General features: G+C 53.7%; 1 protein-coding gene across 1 annotated transcript; it reads left to right on the top strand.

Moving 5' to 3' along the window:
- Positions 1–91: 91 nt before the first annotated feature.
- LOC128832049 (PAX-interacting protein 1-like) lies at positions 92–11,651 on the top strand. The gene is made up of 2 exons (XM_054019085.1): positions 92–126; positions 11,036–11,651. Exons 1-2 carry the CDS (start codon positions 102–104, stop codon positions 11,527–11,529), a joined length of 519 nt encoding a protein of 172 aa, XP_053875060.1. The 5' UTR covers positions 92–101; the 3' UTR covers positions 11,530–11,651.
- The last annotated feature ends 9,265 nt before the right edge of the window (positions 11,652–20,916 follow it).

Raw genomic sequence — 20,916 nt, 5'->3', positions numbered from 1 at the left:
CTTAGTGGAACTGAATCTGCAAAGCTGAACAGGATAGTAGCAGATCAGTGCAGGCCCTGGGGGACTGGCTGGAGGAGAGCCATTCCCTGATAGACTCTGGGATGGATGAGGAAGCAATATGGATTGGTGAGTGAGGGTGTGGGTGGCTGGGGACTGTTGTGATTGAAAGCTCTGGACCTCAACAAAGCTGGGTGGTTAATAGCTGGGACTGTTGAGTTGACCATACCCCCAATACACAACGTCAGGGTACGTCTACACTAGAAACACTACAGCTGCGCCCCTGTAGTGTAGACACTCCTATAGCGATGGGAGGGGTTCTCCCGGCAATGTAGTTAATGCACCTTCCCGAGAGGTGGGAGCTAGGCTGATGGAATCATTCTTCCATCCACCTAGTGGTGTCTGCACCAGGTAGGGTGATCAGATCACCCAAGTCAAATATTGGGATGAGGGGGGCCGGAGTAAAAAAAAACCACCCTTCCTCCACAAGTGCTGGAGGGAGGCCCGGGAGACGCAGGGGAAGTGCAGGGCCAGGGTGAGTGAGAGTCCGGCCTGGCCCCGAGCAGGCAGGCCCCAGTCGGGCGGTAGGGCGAGGAGGGGGGCGGCCTGCGGGGCCAGGCGGTGGGGCTGTTCTCACCCCCGGGCAGCGGGACTCAGGAGCAGCGTCTGCTGCAGCTCCCACTGCCGCGTGGGGAGGAAGCGGCCGATGGCCAAGCTCGGCGGCTGCGGCTCTGGCGCCTGGGCCTGCTGCGGGGACCCAGCAGCGTGTACGCTGGGCCCAGCCTCTGGCCAGTCGCATCTGGGCTGCTGCCCAGCTGGTACTATCCCGTGGCAGCCCCGGAGTGGGGGCAGCAGGCCCCAGCCCCCCCGTCCCGCTCAGGTCCCGCAGGGGAACGAACGGGGCTGGGCTGCCGATGCCTCCGCCCCAGGGCCGCCGCGGGATAGCACCAGCTGGGCAACCAGCCCAGACGCGACTGGCCAGGGGCTGGGCTGGGTGCAGCGTGTGCGCTGCTGGGTCCCTGCAGCAGGCCTGGGTGCCAGAGCCGCAGCCGCCGAGATTGGCCATTGGCCGCTTCCTCCCCGCGCAGCAGTGGGAGCTGCAGCAGCGGCTGCTCCTGAGTCCCGCTGCCCAGGGGGGGGAAAACAGCCGCCACCTGGCTCCGCGGGCCACCCCCTCCTCTCCCAACCACCCAACTGAGTCCTGCCTGCACTCGGGGCCAGGCTGGACTCTCACTCACCCCGGCCCCGCACTTCCCCTGCGTCTCCGGGCCTCCCTCCAGCCCTTGTGGAGGAAGGAGAAATGGTGAGCCCGGGGAAGAGGCGGGGATTTGGGGAGGGAGCCAATCGGGGGAGGAGGGGATGGAGTCGGGGCGGGGGTGGGGCGCGAGCACTTCTGGGCTCCGGAGCATTTCCTTGTTTGTCCAGTGTCCCAACCGCACATCGGTCGGGACGCGGGACAAACAAGGAAATATCGGGACAGTCCCGATAAAATCGGGACGTCTGGTCACCCTAGTGTAAGCGGGGGAATGGTCCCGCTATTGTGGGGAACTTTCCTGGCTTCTGCACTACCCCGGTGAAGTGGACTAGCGAAAGGATCTGAGTCCCCGCTCCCACTTCCTTTACCCAGAGGCCTCCCTGCCCTTGAGGGCTCCCCTTCCACTCTTCTGTCTGGCTGAGTCCTCGTAACCCCAACAAGGCTGGGCCCAGGATTCCTGGGGGGCTCGACCTCCAACCCTGCTGTGGTCACCTAGGACAGGGGCTAGGGTGTCCCCACTCCGGGGTACTCTCTCTGCACTGGGCACCTCCCTGGCCCACTGATTATCCCCATGTACTTAAGCCAACCTAACTTTCTAGTGCAAATGTATGATTGTGTTTTTCCCAGAGAAAAGGTATTTGTGGGTCCATGTTCTCAAGGACTCCCGAAGGCTTGCGAATGGGGATGGACCAGCGAGTTTAATTCCTAAAGCCTGGCAGAGAATAAGGTTGGGGTTGTTTTTTGGGGGGGAGTGTGTGTGAAGGGGAGTTGTTGGCACTATAAAAACCAGCCCTGGATGCTGCCACAGATATTTGGTGGTGGGTGGGATTGGGGTGATATTTCTACCAATGATCTGGAGGAAAATAAGTCATGTTTGCAGATGACACACAGACCGGCAGGGAGGTAAGCAGCAACGAGGCCAGGTCTGTGCTACGGAGTGAGCGATCATGTGGATACGTTGGGCTCATTCAAGCAACAGACTTTTGAATACAGCTCAGCACAAGGTCAGACATCTAGGAACAGAGAATGTAGGTCACGTTTGCCCGATAGGAACTCTACCCTGAGAAGCAGTGACTCTGAAAAGGACTGAGGGTTCCGGGTGGATAATCAGCTGAACATGAATTGCCAGGGCGAGGCTATCGCTAAGAGGGCTAATGCGATTCTTGGATGGATAAGCAGGGGAACCCTGAGTTGGGAGATTACATTACCTCTGTGTAAGCACTAGCGAGACCAGCACTACATCCTGTCTCCAGACAGCGACCGCACTTCAAAACGGATTTTGGAAAATGGGAGAGAGCTCCGTAGGTCTGGAGAAAAGGTTTGCAATGCCAGACTGAAGGAGCTCCGGTTAGTCAGCTAACTTGAAGAGAAGGTTAAGAGGCAACTCGATCGGCATCTAAGTATCTACATGAGGAGAAGATTTCTGATACTAGAAGGCCCTTCAATCTAACTGACAAAGGCAGAGTACGACCCAATGGCAGGGAGAAGCTACACAATGGCCCAGCAACTGGTGTGTTGTGATGGCAGCTTGTTAGAGTTATCAGAATCATCTCACTGGTCCCTGAGGTAGGGCCGTATCGGTGACGTAGGGCCCAATGGGCTCCCCTGCATTGTTGCATCGCAGACAGAGCCACTACAGCCCTGTGCTACCCCTGGCCTGGCTGTGGCGCAAGGGCACCAGAACAGGGCTGGACCAAAGGACCATGGCCTGTCCACTTTTTGCCACAGGCCCATCTCCCTGCCCCTCATCTTTCCATTGAGGCCCTGTCCCCAGGCCAGGCTGGAAATGGAGCCTGGCCTAAAGAGCCTGGGGAGATGTGGACCCTCCACCTGCCATGGGTGGGCAGCCTGAGAGTCAGGGACATGGGCTGGGGGCTGCTCTGGGGCCGCCCCCCCCTCCCGGGCAGGTGGAGGAGTCTGGGCTGCCTGGCCTGGCTCCAGCTTCTGGCTTGGCTGGGGGGCAGGGCCTCTGTGGAAAGAGGAAAGGCAGGGGCAGGGCCACAAAGGGGATGGGGCCGCATGGTCCCCACACTTTTAGGCAGAATCTGTCACTCCATGCACTGTCCAGCATGCTGCCCCATGCTGTGCCCAGGGTCGTGGTGGGACAGGGCAAGGGCTGTCTCTGCTCTGTGTTTGTCCAGCATCTGGCACAATGGGTGCCTGAGGCTGCTAGGCACTATCACAGTGCAAATAATAATAATAGTGTCCATGTGTCACAGACTCACAGGTCGTGCCCACTCTTGGCCCCGTGCAGTCCCTGGGGGTGCCCCTTTCAGTGAGACAGCCCTTCTCAGGGTCCACTCTCTCTCGGGGGTTAAGCCCCCCCATCTCCTGGAACCGCACCTCTCTGAGCCTTAGCACGCCTGTCCGTGGGCCCCCTCAGGGAGTCCCCTCGCTCTGGACCCCCAGGGCCTCCACTCCCAGAGGGAATAATGCCCCCCTGTTCTCTAGACCGGAGCGACTCTCAGCCAGCATAAAACAGGAGGGTTTATTGAGGGTTGAACACAGCACAGGAAACTCTCAGGGCCTCAGGCCTGGCCTCCCTCAGCATAGCACATCCCAGTCTCTCTGCATCCAGGTGGGCTCTGCCTGCTCCCCTTCTCCAGCCCAGAGCCCCCCTGCTTCCCAGCTGGGCAGGCCCCAAGCCCCGCCTCTGTCCATTGTTTTTTATCCAGGTAAACAGGGTCACCTGGGCCTCCTCTCCTCTCTACTGTCTTCTGGCCCCCTCTGGCTGGAACCGGCTGGTCAGGTTACTGGCATCCTCTCTTTACAGCCCGTTGTCCTCCCACTGGCCAGAATTGGCTGTGACTCCTGAGCTGGGCCTCCGGGTCACCAGGTCGCCAGTCGCTGGGGTATCCATTCTCCAGGCCCTTGGCTGGGGTCCCAAGTTCCATCGCAGGTCCTCTATAACAACAAACGCCCTCTCCCCTCGCCTCGTTAAACCAGTAACACCCAGGGAAACTGAGTCCCACCCCCTCTGCATGCAAACCATCAGAAAAAAACAAGAAAATCCCCCACTTTGTCACACCTTGGTACAGAGTGCAAGTTAAATCCAGCCCAAGATAAGGCCCAGGTCCAAGCCAAGCTTCCTGTGTTAAGGGTACTGGCCACAGGCCTGTCGGAGATAGCCCAGCAGGAGTCGTTTTGCCCCAGGCAGCATGTACCCTCCTGGCTTTCCTTCATGCCACAGTGGCTGACGGGACTTGGCTCAAACTTTCCACAGGAACTGACCTGAGAAGCAGAGGCCAAGTCTGGAAAATTTCAGCCCAAAGGGCAAGCATTTTGGAAAGTTACCTGCGTGTGGGAGCAGGGGATTGGAATGGAAACTTCAGCCAGGCACACCCGCTGACAACACAGAGATAAGCAGATGCCTCCTGAACAAAGGGAGACAAAGGCCACAGGCCAAACAATCTAGCCCTGCCCCTGGCCCTCCGCCCCAGTGCACAGGAGCTTTAATGTCATGTGTTAGTTGCATGGCCCCTTCCCAGTACGTCTCTCATCTCTCCTAAAGTCAATGATCCTGGTGCTTCAAAGACTGGAAGGGACAATTGTGATCACCTTGTCTGATCTCCTGTATAGCACAGGTCAGGGGACTTCCTTGGATTCATTCCTGTTTAGAAAAACATCCGGTCTTCATTTTCAAATTGCCACTGCTGCTTAATTACACTTCCTGTTAAAAACGTGCGCCCAATTTCCAGTCTGAATTTGTCTCGCCTCACCTTCCAGCCATTGATCTCATTAAACCGCTGTCTGCAAATTGCTGTTCCCCCTGTAGGTATTTACAGACAGGGATTGAGTCACCCCACAAGCTTCTTTGTTAAGCTAAATAGATGGAGCTCTGGGAATCTGTCACTGTCAGGTGGGTTTTTCAATCCTTTAATCATTCTCGTGGCTCTTCTCTGATTCCTCTTAGGGTGACCAGATGTCCCGATTTTATAGGGACAGTCCCGATTTTTGGGTCTTTTTCTTCTATGGGCTCCTATTACTCCCCACCCTCTGTCCCAATTTTTCACACTAGTTGTCTGGTCACCCTAATTCCTCTCCCATTTACCAGTTAACCCAACCACCAAGCTAGGCACGCTCCCTGCGATTCTCTGGGGAGGCATCGGCCCATCCATCTCCTACCTGGTGGAACACGTGGGGTTCAATAGAAATGGCCATTCGTGTGCCATTCCTCTGGCTGGTAATGGAAATGAGCAACTCTCAGCTAATGGTGTTTCCGGTGGTGGCTAAAGAAGCACAAAGTTGCCACGTGGCATCTTGACTGCCTTGGTCCTGGATTCTGCCATCCCAGTGGTGTCCCAGTGAGCCTCAGGGTATTTGGTGACTTTCTTGTAAAGCCCCAAGCTCCTGGAGTCCTGTGATTGCACAGAGTCATTTAAAATAAAGTAGGTTTCCTTCCAGTGGCAGGGAAAGGACTGAGAAGGAAGAGGAAGAGGAGAGGAAAGTGATCAGGAACAGTCAGCATGGATTCACGAAGGGGAAGTCATGCCTGACTAACCTAATTGCCTTCTAAGATGAGATAACTGGCTCTGTGGATGAGGGGAAAGCAGTGGATGTGTTATTCCTTGACTTTAGCAAAGCCTTTGATACTGTCTCCCACAGTATTCTTGCCGCCAAGTTAAAGAAGTATGGGCTGGATGAATGGACTGTAAGGTGGATAGAAAGCTGGCTAGATTGTCGGGCTCAACGGGTAGTGATCAATGGCTCCATGTCTAGTTGGCAGCCGGTTTCAAGTGGAGTGCCCCAAGGGTCGGTCCAGGGGCCGGTTTTGTTTAATATCTTTATTAATGATCTGGAGGATGGTGTGGACTGCACTGTCAGCAAGTTTGCAGAGGACACTAAACTAGGAGGCGTGGTAGATACACTAGAGGGTAGGGATCGGATACAGAGGGACCTAGACAAATTAGAGGATTGGGCCAAAAAACCTGATGAGGTTCAACAAGGACAAGTGCAGAGTCCTGCACTTAGGACGGAAGAATCCCATGCACTGCTACAGACTAGGGACCGAATGGCTAGATAGCAGTTCTGCAGAAAAGGACCTAGGGGTCACAGTGGACGAGAAGCTGGATATGAGTCAACAGTGTGCTCTTGTTGCCAAGAAGGCTAACGGCATTTTGGGCTGTATAAGTAGGGGCATTGCCAGCAGATCGAAGGTCGTGATCATTCCCCTCTATTCGGCATTGGTGAGGCCTCATCTGGAATACTGTGTCCAGTTTTGGTCCCCACACTACAAGAAGGATGTGGAAAAATTGGAAAGAGTCCAGCGGAGGGCAACAAAAATGATTAGGGGTCTGGAGCACATGACTTATGAGGAGAGGCTGAGGGAACTGGGATTGTTTAGTCTCCAGAAGAGAAGAATGAGGGGGGATTTGATAGCAGCCTTCAACTACCTGAAGGGGGGTTCCAAAGGGGATGGAGATCGGCTGTTCTCAGTGGTGGCAGATGACAGAACAAGGAGCAATGGTCTCAAGTTGCAGTGGGGGAGGTCCAGGTTGGATATCAAGAAAAACTATTTCACTAGGAGGGTGGTGAAACACTGGAATGCGTTACCTAGGGAGGTGGTGGAGTCTCCTTCCTTGGAGGTTTTTAAGGCCCAGCTTGACAAAGCCCTGGCTGGGATGATTTAGCTGGGAATTGGTCCTGCTTTGAGCAGGGGGTTGGACTAGATGACCTCCTGAGGTCCCTTCCAACTCTGATATTCTATGATTCTATGATTCTATGAGAATGCAACTGTAGACTCAGAAACCAGCATAGAAAATAAACCCAGAATTTAATGGTTTTTTTTTAAATCTCCTTATTTTTAACCTAATCTCCTGATTTCGGGGGCCTGACTCAGGATTTTGCAAGGCTTGGGGCTGACCATGCAGCAGCCGGCTTCTCCTGCTACTGCGGAACACCCCGCCCTCCATTCATTCCAATAGTTCAAAGAAGAATCAGTCACTTCAGGCCTGAAAGACTAAGAGAGGAAGGGTGGCGAAGTGGTTAGGGTACCAGCTAGGACTTGGCACGCCTGGGTTCAATTCTCTGCCACATTCTCTGTGTGTGACCTTGGCTACATCACTTAGACCTCGAGCCTCAGAGGCACTGATTGCCACTGCAAATAGACACTAGGAACTGCAATGCCTGAGCCTCTCTGTGCCTCAGATAATAGCACTGCCCTGCCTCCCAGGGTGTCTGAGGACACGTACGTTGAACATCACACGGCACTGAGGGGGGGCCAGATGTCGAACCAAATGCTGTGGCTCCGTCCCAGCTGGAATAACCCTGACGGATTGCGAGTCTCAGGCAGCCTCTGTGCAGGCAGAAGGGGAGATTGGAAACAAGCAGGTTGGACGTCTCTTTGTCAGAGATCTGCTCTAGCTCAACCGGGGTTCTGGGCTGGATGCAGGAACCCCTGGGGCCAGGTGCTCTGGTCAGGTCAGACTAGATGGGCCCTTCTGGCTCTCCCATTTAGGACCCTAACCCCATTCGGCCACTTGAGGGCGCTGCTGCTCCATTCACTGCAGCAAAAAGAAACATCCCCGCTGCCTGCACCGCAGAATGACAACCCCGGGGGAGGGAGCGGTACTTTTCCATTCCTGCGGCTGCATCTCCTGTCCCCCCGCCCCTGCACCACCACTTCCCACAAGGCGCTTTTCCAGGCCTGGAGAAGGTCACTGCTGTGGCCTGGAAGCAGGGTTGCTGAGAGCCATTGAACCAAACTGTAAACCCTGGATAAGATGGAAACCACTTGAAGCCAGGAAGTGCAGAAGCTCCCTAATTCCAGCACCTAATGGCTGGGAGCGGCATGGGAGCAGGCTCAGGGGCAGTGTCCCGCTGCAGAGATGGAGACACAGAGAGATGCATCTGTGCGCTGGCTGAAACAGCTGAAAGTCTCCACCAGGCAAGAGGCACCGCGGGCTCTCAGCTTCCCCGCCAGCCTCCTCCGCAGCCAGAGAAACCCTGAGCAAGCGAGTGAGCAGGCAGCAATTTTTCAGCAAGGTTGTGCCATCCCCCTGGGAGGGCTGTTCTCAGGCACAGCGGTGATGTCATTCCTTCAAGTGCAGCTGGGCGTCTGCATTGCACCTCTGCTTGGAAAACATGTCTGTGGGCTACCCATTGTGCTAGAGCACTGCAGCGCCGGGCAGTGCATGGGACGGCATCCCAGGCACTGCAGCGCCAGGCAGTGCATGGGGCGGCATGCCAGGCACCTGGGCACTGCAGCGCCGGGCAGTGCATGGGGCGGCATCCCAGGCACTGCAGCGCCAGGCAGTGCATGGGGCGGCATGCCAGGCACCTGGGCACTGCAGCGCCGGGCAGTGCATGGGGCGGCATGCCAGGCACCTGGGCACTGCAGCGCCGGGCAGTGCATTCAGCAGCATGACAGGCTGGGGTACTGCAGCACTGGGCATCAAGACAGTGCACCACTGGGTATGGGAAAGCATGCCAATCACCAGGGGAATGCAGCTCCATGCAGTGCATGGGGCAGCATGCAAGATACCAGGGCACTGGAACACTAGGGCAGCATGCTGGGCTGAAGCTGGTATATTTGCACTGCAGCATGGTGGCGTAGAGCCCGTAGGGTTGCCAGGCATCCGAATTTCAACCGGATGTTAAGGGACCCTGGCGGCTCTGGTCAGCACTGCTGACTGGGCCGTTAAAAGTCCAGATGGTGGCACAGCAGGGGCCTGGGGCTAAGGCAGGATCCCTGCCTGCCCTAGCTCTGCACGGCTCCTGGAAGCAGCTGCCAGGTCCCTGCAGCCCCTAGGTGCATGGGCGGCCGGGCATAATGGGGCCCTGGTCCAGGATGAGGCACTACCACAATATAAACAATAATAATCCACCTCCCTGTTAAAGAACTGTGTAATAGACTCCAAGCTTTCATTAACTAGATCTGTCTGGAGTCACCTGCCTAGGTCTGCCCCCAGCCAGCACCAACGTCTCTGAGGCCTGGTCTACACTACGAGTTTAGGTCGACTTTAGCAGCGTTAAATTGAATTAAGCCTGGACACGTTCACACGACGAAGTCCTTTCTTTCGACTTAAAGGGCCCTTTAAACCGGTTTCTTTACTCCACCTCTGACGAGGGGATTAGTGATAAAATCGGCCTTAGCGGGTCGGAATTGGGGTAGTGTGGACGGAATTCGACGTTATTGGCCCCCGGGAGCTATCCCACAGTGCTTCATTGTGACCGCTCTGGACAGCACTCTCAACTCAGATGCACTGACCAGGTAGACAGGAAAAGACCCGCGAACGTTTGAATTTCATTTCCTGTTTGCCCAGCGTGGAGAGCACAGGTGACCACGCAGAGCTCATCAGCACAGGTAACCGTGATGGAGTCCCAGGATCGCAAAAGAGCTCCATCATGGACCGAACGGGAGGTACGGGATCTGCTCGCCATATGGGGAGATGAATCAGTGGTAGCTGAACTCTGTAGCAGTAAACGAAATGGCAAAATATTAGAAAAGGTCTCCAAGACCATGAAGGGCAGAAGCCATAACAGTGCTGCGTGAAAATTAAGGAGCTAAGGCAAGCCTACCACAAAGCCAGAGAGGCAAATAGAAGGTCCGGGGCAGAGCCGCAAACATGCCACTTCTACGCGGAGCTGCATGCCATGCTAGGGGGTGCAGCCACCACTACCCCAACCGTGTGCTATGACTCCGTCACTGGAGAAACACACAGGGAAGCGGGTTCGGGGTACGAGGAAGATGAGGATGAAGATAATGTAGATAGCTCACATCAGCAAGGAAGCGGAGAAACCGGTTTCCCCAACAGCCAGGATATGTTATCACCCTGGACCTGGAACCATAACCCCCGACCTCACCCAAGGCGTGCTCCCAGACCCTGAGGGCACACAGGGGACCTCTGGTGAGTGTACCTTTGTAAATATTACACATGGTTTAAAAGCAAGTGTGTTTAATGATTAATGATTAATTTGCCCTGGCAATTGCGACCAGTACAGCTACTGGAAAAGTCTGTTAACGTGTATGGGGATGAAGCAGAAATCCTCCAGGGACATCTCCAGAAAGCTCTCCTTCATGTACTCCCAAAGCCTTTGCAAAAGGTTTCTGGGGAGGGTTGCCTTATCCCGTCCGCCATGGTAGGACACTTTACCACGCCAGGCCAGTAGCACGTAGTCTGGAATCATTGCATAACAAAGCATGGCAGCGTATGGTCCCGGTGTTTGCTGGCATACAGACAACATCCATTCCTTATCACTCTTTGTTATCCTCAGGAGAGTGATATCATTCACGGTCACCTGGTTGAAATGGGACGATTTTATTAAGGGGACATTCACAGGTGCCCGTTCCTTCTCTGCTGAATAGAAATGTTCCCCGCTGTTAGCCATTGGGGGGGAGGGGTGAAGTGATCATCCCCAATAATTGGGTGTGTGTGTGTGTGTGGGGGGGGGTTAGTTGGGTTTGTGCTGCATGTTAATCCGGAAACCGCAGCCCCTCCTTTTACATTGCAAACCCATTTTAAATGGCCAACCCAACAGGTGCTTGGTATGGAAAATGAGGGGGCTACTGTTTGAAACCATTTCCACATGTTAAGAAGGTTAAAAAAGCCAAAAGTCTGTGGCTTACCATGGCTGCCTGCAAGCTGAAATCTGTTGCCTAGCACTGCGTGAGTGATCTCTCATACCAAACCGGCAGGCCCTCAATATAAGAGGAAAAATGCGACCTAGTAACGAAAGCACATGTGCTGTGTAATGTGAACAGCAAAATTTAACGTGAAAGAGTGTACCCATTGTTCTCTAAAATGTGTCTTTTTTAACCACCTCTCCCTTCTCCTTCACCAGCTGCAAATGTTTCTCCTTCACAGAGGCTAGTGAAGATTAGGAGGAGAAAACGGCGGACACGGGATGACATGTTCACGGAGCTCCAGATGTCCTCCCACGCTGAAAGAGCACAGCTGAATGCGTGGAGGCAGTCAATGTCAGACTACAGAAAAGCACAGTATGAACGAGAGGAGAGGTGGCGGACTGAATCGCAGGATGAACAGAGCAAGTGGCGGGCTGAAGATGATAGGTGGCGTCAGCTTGCAGACAGAAGGCAAGAGTCGATGCTCCAGCTGCTGGAGCATCAAACTGATATGCTCCAACGTATGGTTGAGCTGCAGGAAAGGCAGCAGGAGCAGAGACCGCCGCTACAGCCCCTGTGTAACCAACAGCCCTCCTCCCCAAGTTCCATAGCCTCCTCACCCAGACGCCCAAGAACACGGTGCGGGGGCCTCCGGCCACCCAGTCACTCCACCCCACGATTGCCCAAGCATCAGAAGGCTAGCCTTCAATAAGAGTTAAAGTTTTAAAATGCAATGTGTCCTTTTCCTTCCCTCCTCCCCCACCCATCCCGGGCTACCTTGGCAATTATCCCCCTAGTTGTGTGATGAATTAATAAAGAATGCATGAATGTGAAGTAACAATGACTTTATTGCCTCTGCAAGTGGTGCTCGAAGGGGGAGGGGAGGGTGGGGTGGTTAGTTTACAGGGAAGTAGAGTGAACCGGGTGGGGGTGTGTGGCAGAGGGTTCATCAAGGAGAAACAAACAGAAGTTTCACACCGTAGCCTGGCCAGTCACAAAACTCGTTTTCAAAGCTTCTCTGATGTGCACCGCGCCCTGCTGTGCTCTTCTAACCGCCCTGGTGTCTGGCTGCGCGTAATCAGCGGCCAGGCGATGTGCCTCAACCTCCCACCCTGCCATAAATGTCTCCCCCTTACTCTCACAGATATTGTGGAGCGCACAGCAAGCAGCAATAACAATGGGGATATTCTTTTCGCTGAGGTCTGAGCGAGTCAGTAAGCTGTGCCAGCGCGCTTTTAAACGTCCAAATGCACATTCTACCACCATTCAGCACTTGCTTAGCCTGTAGTTGAACAGGTCCGGACTCCTGTCCAGGCTGCCTGTGTACGGCTTCATGAGCCATGGCATTAAGGGGTAGGCTGGGTCCCCAAGGATAACTATTGGCATTTCAACATCCCCAACGGTTATTTTCTGGTCCGGGAAGAAAGTCCCTTCCTCCAGCTTTCGAAACAGAGCGGAGTGCCTGAAGACGCGAGCATCATGTACCTTTCCCGGCCATCCCACGTTGATGTTGGTGAAACGTCCCTTGTGATCCACCAGGGCTTGCAGCAGCATTGAAAAGTACCCCTTGCGTTTTATGTACTCGGTGGCTTGGTGCTCCAGTGCCAAGATAGGGATATGGGTTCCGTCTATCACCCCACCACAGTTTGGGAATCCCATTGCAGCAAAGCCGTCCACTATGGCCTGCACGTTTCCCAGAGTCACTACCCTTGATATCACCAGGTCTTTGATTGCCTTGGATCACAGCAGCCCCCACAGTAGATTTGCCCACTCCAAATTGATTCCCGACTGACCGGTAGCTGTCTGGTGTTGCAAGCTTCCACAGGGCTATCGCCACTAGCTTCTCAACTGTGAGGGCTGCTCTCATCCTGGTATTCTGGCGCTTCAGGGCAGGGGAAAGCAAGTCACAAAGTTCCATGAAAGTGCCCTTACGCATGCGAAAGTTTCGCAGCCACTGGGAATCGTCCCACACCTGCAGCACGATGCGGTCCCACCAGTCTGTGCTTGTTTCCCGGGCCCAGAATTGGCATTCCACGCCATGAACCTGCCACACTAACACCATGATTTGCACATTGCTGGGGCCTGTGCCTTGTGAGAGGTTTATGTCCATGTCAATTTCCTCATCACTCTCGTCGCCGCGCTGCAATCGCCTCCTCGGCTGGTCCTGGTTTTGCTTTGGCATGTCCTGGCTCTGCATATACTCCAGGACAATGCGCGTGGTGTTCATAGTGCTCATAGTTGCCACGGTGATCTGAGCGGGCTCCATGATCCCAGTGCTATGGCATCTGGTCTGAAAAAAGGCGCAAAACTAGTATCTGACAGACGGAGGGAGGGGCGAGTGACGACATGGCCAACAGGTACAGGGAATTAAAATCAACAAAGGTGGCTGTGCATCAGGGAGAAACACAAACAACTGTCACACAGAATGGGCCCCCCAAAGATTGAACTCAAAACCCTGGGTTTAGCAGGGTTCACGGAGGGAGGGGGAAGCAAATGAATACAGAACAAATCTATTTTTTACATCTTAAGCTGGCAGATGACTGTGCAGCATGACTGATAGCCCTCGGCATCTTCTGGGTGCTTGGCAGAAAATACTGGGCGCTTGGCAGAAAATAGCATACTACGACTGATAGCCATCATCATTGAGACTGCCCAGGTGCCCATGATTGACAGCCACTGCAGTACGACGACGACGGATACCAGTCGTAATATACCATCTTCTACCAAAAGGCAAGGGGCTGCTGCTGTGTGCAATGCAGCCCCACGTCTGCCAGCACCCAGATCGCCGATGAAGGCTACCAGTCATACTGCACCGTCTACTGCCAAAAGACAATTAGCTGCTGCTGTGTAGCAATGCAGTACCATGTCTGCCGGCACCCAGAGGACATATGGTGACAGTGAGCTGAGCTGAGCAGGCTCCATGCTTGGCGTGGTATGTTGTCTGCACAGGTAACCCAGGTAAAAAGGCGCGAATCGATTGTCTGCCGTTGCTCTGACAGAGGGGGAGGTGCCTGACAACATGTACCCAGAACCCCCCGCGACACTGTTTTGCATCATTCAGGCATTGGGATCTCAACCCAGAATTCCAATGGGCGGCGGAGACTGCGGGAACTGTGGGATAGCTACCCACAGTGCAACGCTCCGGAAGTCGACGCTAGCCTCGGTACTGTGGATGCGGTCCGCCGACTTAATGCACTTAGAGCATTTTATGTGGGGACACACACAATCGGCTGTATACAACCGATTTCTATAAAACCGGCTTCTATAAATTCGACCTAATTTCGTAGTGTAGACATACCCTCAGAGGTGTGAACTTTCCTCATGGAGCCCAGTAGGGTGTTAACTCTGAAACCTACTGATGCCTATTTTTCAAGTCTGCTTTCACTGCCAATGGTTTTGGCAGAGCCATCCGATGAATGGGCATCTCCAAGCCCTGGGGTACAGTGGTCAGTAACGGGTTGGAGAGAATGAGCTAGATGGGTATTGGGGAAATAGGAGTTCAAGCCCCACTCCCAGCATTCAGTGAGGACAATTAATGGGTGGAAGAACTCACCTAAGGATATGGTGGCGTCAAGGCTGAATCCCCACTCTGTCACTCCAAGTGCAGGAAGTGGGGGCCCGCAAGGATTTAAAAAAATTAATAGTGGCCACTCCAGGCCTGTACTGAACTCCCAATGTTACAGCTTTTCTCTGACCTTGGCTTGGTAAACGATGCCAACACCCAAATACAAAAAACCCTTTGAACCTAGGAAGGAGCACTTGGGAATTCCTCCCTGTGGAGTACCCTCAGCCCTTTCACCCACCCACCCCTCCGGGGAAGAGCTGAGAAAGAAAACAAAGGAGATTAGCTGTGGCTATTAGCTAAGCAAGCAACATGCACAAACCTCTCAGGACACCAAAAATCCAATCCTGTTCTTAAAAAAAGTAAATGTTATAAAAGAAAATACATCTGGAACTTAGGCATTTGCTAGATTTTAAAAGAGCAATTCCAAAAATTAAGCACCCAAACTAGCTTTCTTGGGGGTTCAGCTTAAAGGTTATAAGCAAACAAAAGCATCAGGGGTTAGCAGAGAGGAGTCCACAAGCTAAAATATGAAATAAACCTTTTAGCGTCTAACTAAACATTCCCTATCCAAATTATTCCTTTTAGGTATGGAAAATACTTTTTCATACCTGGTTCAAACCTTACACAGAATTCCTGCTTATAGCATTGCTGCTTCGTTCCTGCAGCCCAGAGGGAGCAACCACAAACAAAAGGAAAGTTTCTTTTGTCATTTTAAAAAGTTCTAGCCTTCCCATTCTCTTTTGGTCAGGTGCCCACTCTTTTTTCTTTACCTGGAGGACTTTTTAACCCTTTACAGGTAAAGCAAGTAAAGAACAGCTACTCAGAGGGATTTTACAGCTAACTGGCTGGCTGGGTGTCCATCAAAGGGAGCTACCTCCCACCCCTTTATTTATCACAGGTGGGTTCTCCATCACTTGAAGGCACTAAGTCAAGGTAGGGCATCTGCCTATGCGATCTGCTGTCCGCAGCCTACTGTCTGGGTTCGATGCAGGAATCCCTGGGTGAGGTTCTTGAGATTAAGTTAACATTATAGGCCCTTTTGGCCTTGAAATCGATGACTCAAGCATAGTCCCCCTGTGCTGGGTGGGAAGGAGACAGCATGTCTTGTCCCCAGCACCTGAACCCTTCAGCATCTGCTGGTGCCAAAACCACAGAAGGCCACCCACGATCTTGTGGGTTCTAGATAGCTCAGCGTTCCCCTGTGTAGCTGCCAAAAGTGGGAGAGGAGGGAGCGTGGTCTAGTGGCGAGGGCATTGGGTGGGGACCAGAACACCTGGGTTTGGTGCTGCGGACAGGCGGTGAGCAAGTTTCACATCTGGGTGGCTAAAGCGAAGCCCCATTACCCACTTCGGTAGGAAGCACTAAGTTTTCAGAGCCGTGGGTCTCATGGCTGGAAACCTCTGAACGTCAGACGCTTATGAAGGGAGTTAGCTGCCTATGTTTAGATTTGGGATTCTGAGCCTGCCCCTTTCTGAGCCTTATTTCCCCCTCCTGTAACACAGGGATAACGGGCGACATTTCCAAGAGTAACCAAGGGGGAACACAAGTCCCACTGGGCGCTTTGACAAACGCCACGCCACGATCTTTGTAAAGCGCTCGGGGATAGGGCTCCTATAGGCAGGGCCGGCTCTGGCTTTTTTGCCGCCCCAGGCAAAAAAGCCTCTGGCCGCACCCCCCCCCCAGCGCGGCAGGGGAGGGCGGGGGGGAGGGCAGCCAGAGCGCCGGGGGAGGGCAGCAAGTCCCGGTGGGGGCTCCGCTCTCCCCGGTGGCCGGGGGGAGGGCGCTGGAGGGGGAGGGCGGCCAGAGCCCTGGGAGGAGGGCAGAGAGCCCGGCCATGGCCCCGCTTTCCCTGGCGGTTGGAGCCGGAGCACCGCACCGCGCCGCCCCCCTCCAGGTGCCGCCCCAAGCACAAGCTTGGTGGGCTGGTGCCTGGAGCCGGCCCTGCCTATAGGAGAGGGAGGTGTTATTACAAAGCCTCCAGCTTCTGCCCCCAATGTGCTAGGTGGGGCGAGCGCAAAAGTCTCTGGCACAGGGAAAAATAGAGGAGCAATGGAATGGATGGTAAAAGTCTGAGACCCACGTAAAGGGCTCCAGGGCCCCATGCTCTTTGTGTTTTTCCTTTTCCTATCAGCCCTTGCACTAAAGCTGCTGTGGATTCTCCCAGCTGCTGCACTGGAGCAGTGTGAGAAAGTGAGGCCCAGCTGCACAGAGCTCATGGGGCCATGCGGAGAGATCGCCCTGTTGATGAAGGTGGTAGGTCAGTTCTTTAGAAGTGTGGGCTGAGAGGAGAGGCACTTGGATGCCAAGGACAGGGAGGGGCAGCAAGTGAAGGGTACTCAGGGGAAAGCCCTGGGGGCAGAGAGGCAACCAAGAGCTGGTGTGGTGAGCGATATCTCCACTGCTGTTCAAACAGGGCCTCCACAGCTGAAGGCCTAGGAAAAACGTGGGAGCTGGCCATGCCCGCTGATTCTGAGACCAGCTTTGCTTCACTTCCCAGAGCTGCTCTAAATGTTGGCAGCTGGTGATGCCCCCAGGGAACCCTGTGTCAGCTGGGGATTGCTGGAGCACAGTGTACTCTGGCCACATCCCTGACGTGACCTAACAACCCTATGCCAAGGACTGCTGGGGAGTAGATGTGTAGGAGCTAACTAGTGCCTGCTGGGAACTTCCCTGTGCTGGGGTCTCCTCAGTAGAGGAGATGCAGCTAATCTGCTGCTGTCTGAATGCTGCAAATGGCGCAACACAGCCAATTTTAATTTAGTCAGTCCAGCCTTCCCTGCGGAAACCTTTGTGCTCCTGCAGGATCATGGCCCTCCAGGAAGAAGCTTTGCTCCTGCCGAGTTTATCATTCCCCCAGCACCCAAGCTTACATCTTCTGCAGAGCAAACTGCACCAGTGCTGCCATGCTGCACATCGGCCACAGCCCCACATGGCCAAGAGCCAGGTGCTGTGCAGACGGTGCACGATGCCCACATCTCTTGCAGGCAAAAAGACAGAAACATCAACTAGTTCCAAACCGAACGCTCTGAAAGTGCACAAAACGGAAGGCAAGTCCCTCAAAATGTGAGATCCACAATGCACTCAGGCTCATGATTTCTGCTCTGCTTGATATTAACTCTGTGTAGATCCAGCACTGATCCCCGTGCATGTCAGTCTGATGCCAGCTCAACCCTACCTGCTACCCTGTCTGTGGCGAGGGAGCCTGTGTTTAAGCTTTGCAGTATCACTGTTTCTTACGTTTCCCATGCCACATGAGGGCTGAAGTGATACCGTCACTGCACTGACCTCTGCTCAGGGCTAAAATCGCAGCCTCCAGCATCTGCCCTTTGATGAAATCCACTTGTCTCATTGGAACCCTGGGTCACTTGTCTCTTCTTTGGGGATCCTTTGAGCTTGTCATTGCGGCTATGGAGGGAGGAGGGCTTTCAGCTACCTCCCTGTTCCAGGGATAGCCCTGCCAGCTTTTGCAGTGCTTTGCTGGCTGCTCGGTGAACAAGGCTGGAAAGGTGTCATTTCCCACTCTTCCACCAGTCCCCTGCAACCAGCACAGGCCAGGTAAAGGGAGCTGAGCTTCCGATTCCTACACCCCAAGGCTAAACTGGGAACGTTTGGAGGGACGGAAACAAAAAGTGAGCAGAGGTCTCTGCTCATGCAGAAGGAAGCCCCAGGCACTAACTGGGGCTCTTTAAACATACATAATGGAGATATCCCATCTCCTAGAACTGGAAGGGACCTTGAAAGGTCATTGAGTCCAGCCCCCTGCCTTCACTAGCAGGACCAAGTACTGATTTTGCCCCAGATCCCCAAGTGGCCCCCTCAAGGATTGAACTCACAACCCTGGGTTTAGCAGGCCAATGCTCAAACCACTGAGCTATCCCTCCCCCTCCCTTTACTTGGACTCCTCTGGAAATGTATGCCTGTTCTCTGACCTGTCATGAGCCCCCCCCCTCCACACACACACACACACACACCCACCCACCACCCCCCTCCCCCCCCCCCCCCCCCCGGCCAGGCTGAGTAGCAGCAAAGATTCTGACAGCTGGCCAGAGAGATCCCTGGCCATGGGCCAGCCCGGACCCTGCCCAGCCGGAATGGAAGCCCTGGAATCTGGCTGAGCTGCTTCTGAAACGGCAGACTTGGGGGCGGTAAATTAACAAAGGGAGGATATAAACCAAAGCAGTGACTTTCCTTGACACCCCATCTCGGATTCCAGCACAGATTACAGGAAAGGGCAGGAATCTCCAAGTCCTGTCATGCCTGAACAACCTCCCTCGGTCTCCTTAGATAATGAGGATGCCGGCTTGTTGGTTCAGGTTTATATTTAATTAGCCAGCTTTTCACTTCAGGAAGCCGCTCTCTCCCCAACGTGTGAAATCCGTCCCCCTCTGCTCTTCATACACAGACCATCTGACTCTCCAATGTCCCCCAAAGTGACTGCCCCCTTAAACGGTTACAGAGAAAAATGCACACAGGGTTTTTGAGCACAGCCTGATTGTACTGGGTGGAAGCAAAGTTAATCTGCTAGCACTTCTGTTCAGGGAGAACCCAGCAAACAGCAGCTGATCCTTGCAGAAGGAGAGGCGGGTCCAATGTTGGGTTTGTGAACGAGCTTTTCCAGAACCAGGACCAAGAGAAATGAATGTCGGTATCTGTAACCCAACAGCCTCCAGCTGTGTTTGCAATATTAAGCACCTGAGAGTGAAATTGACTAAAAGCTAACTCCAAGCACGCATGAAACCGACTTGCCTATTTCCATGGTCTCAGGTGGGCAGGAGACCAAAGGTAGCCAGTGGTTAGGGTAGTTAATCTGCATCTTCAGAGACCGGGATCCAACTAGTCCCTGCTCTGCCGCAGACTGTCTGCGTGACCTTGTCTCCAGGTCCTCAAAGGGTCCCGATTGAGAGTCAGGCACTCCAATAACAATGGTGCCAATTCTCAGGGGGAGGGAATTCCAGTCTCTGGCCTCCAGGCAGGGACCCTATTCCATTCCCCGCTCACCCACCCCCCTCTGTCCGAAGGGAGGGAAGGCCAGGCCAGCTTTGAGTGGCGTTGTGACCCGACAGCACGTGGCAATGCCACACACTGAAATGTGGCCTGGCAGCCCCTCATTCTGGATGGCAGGGCGGCTGGGTCAAATATCGGTGGTGTTTCAACCATGCAGCCAGAGCAACACTCCAGATCACACTGGCAGCAGCTGTACTGATTTAGCACAGGACCACCACTTAAAAGTGGCTGCGGGTTGTGCCTCACCCCCTCTGGCTTCACAGCCTATGGAACTTAGAGCAAGTGCAAAAACCAGGGGGCCCCTACATTCGCGCTCCCCACCAAGCCTGTCAATTGGTGCCCCTGCCAAGTACCTTTGAGGCCCTAGCTCACAGGCGGATGGGAGGCTAAATACATTACAGATAGTGAAGGGCTCAGACACTACAGTGATGGCTGCCGTAAGTGTACCATAGACAGATAGAAGGTAAAACAGCATCAGTAGAGATAACCTCTCTCGGCTGTTTTTAGTAACTCAAAGGAAATCTGGTTGTTTCTTTAAAACAGATGGTAACTGGTCACGGTCCCGTCAAGACTTACTTTACAGTAACCGAGCTTCCTCAAAAAAGACAGTTATTGACCTTTGTAATAGTTGTTACAAAGTACTCCTGTTCTTTTTGCGGATACAGACTAACACGGCTGCTACTCTGAAACCTGTCAAGAATCTTTACCTATTCATGACTCCATACTGTGGAGTGGGAAGCACATGACTGGGGGGCAGTGAAAATCCTCCTGAACCGATTTCCATGCTGTAAGTTCCATCATTGATCTGAACAGCGGAGCAGTAGCTCCGGACCCAGCTAGTGTAGGACTGTTCCCTGCAACGCCGGTTCTGGTGTGTGTTTAACAGAGAGAGCCACAGGATTGCATGGGTCCCCTTTTTTACTTTGTGGCAAGGCCTTGCCTCCCACACAGAAAAAGATGGTGGATTTGTCTTTTTTAGAAGTATCAGTGACGTTTGAGACTGGTTTCACCAGAGGGCTGTGAGTCAGAGGGGTGTGGCATGAGCTCCAACCACCAATACTTCAGCTTGGCAGGCCTGGTGAATCTTTAACAAAGGCTTCCTTTCTCCCAAACGTACATTAGTCATTGGAGTTAAATGGGGGAAACGAAACTAAGAAGCCCGTTGCTTCTGAATAGAGGGAGCTTTCATGCTCTGGCCTGGAGAAAGCAATGATGATAGAGGCACGCTGCAGAGTCTTCAGGCTCGACAGAACCCAGACTCCTCATGGAAAAAAACACTTTCCTCCGAACCCCGCATAGAAACATACATAGATGAAATAAGTCCAGACTGTCTCCTTTCCCCCCCCCGCCCCCAAAAAACACCTGGGAAAAGAGCATAAACTCTTGGAGTGTTGACTCATCCCATTAACTGACGGGTGGTGTTGATGTTTCTTCTGCCAGGGCCAGAGTCACATTCCAGACTGTTGCTCTGCAGGCTGATTGTTCTCCTCCAGGACTATCCACTCCAGAGACTGCTAAAGCTCTGCCTGC

The sequence above is a fragment of the Malaclemys terrapin genome, chromosome 2, assembly GCF_027887155.1.
Source record: "Malaclemys terrapin pileata isolate rMalTer1 chromosome 2, rMalTer1.hap1, whole genome shotgun sequence".
In the NCBI taxonomy this organism is placed as follows: Eukaryota; Metazoa; Chordata; order Testudines; family Emydidae; genus Malaclemys; species Malaclemys terrapin.
The sequence above is the reverse complement of the archived record's forward strand: the minus strand, read 5'-3'. Positions and strand labels throughout refer to the sequence as shown.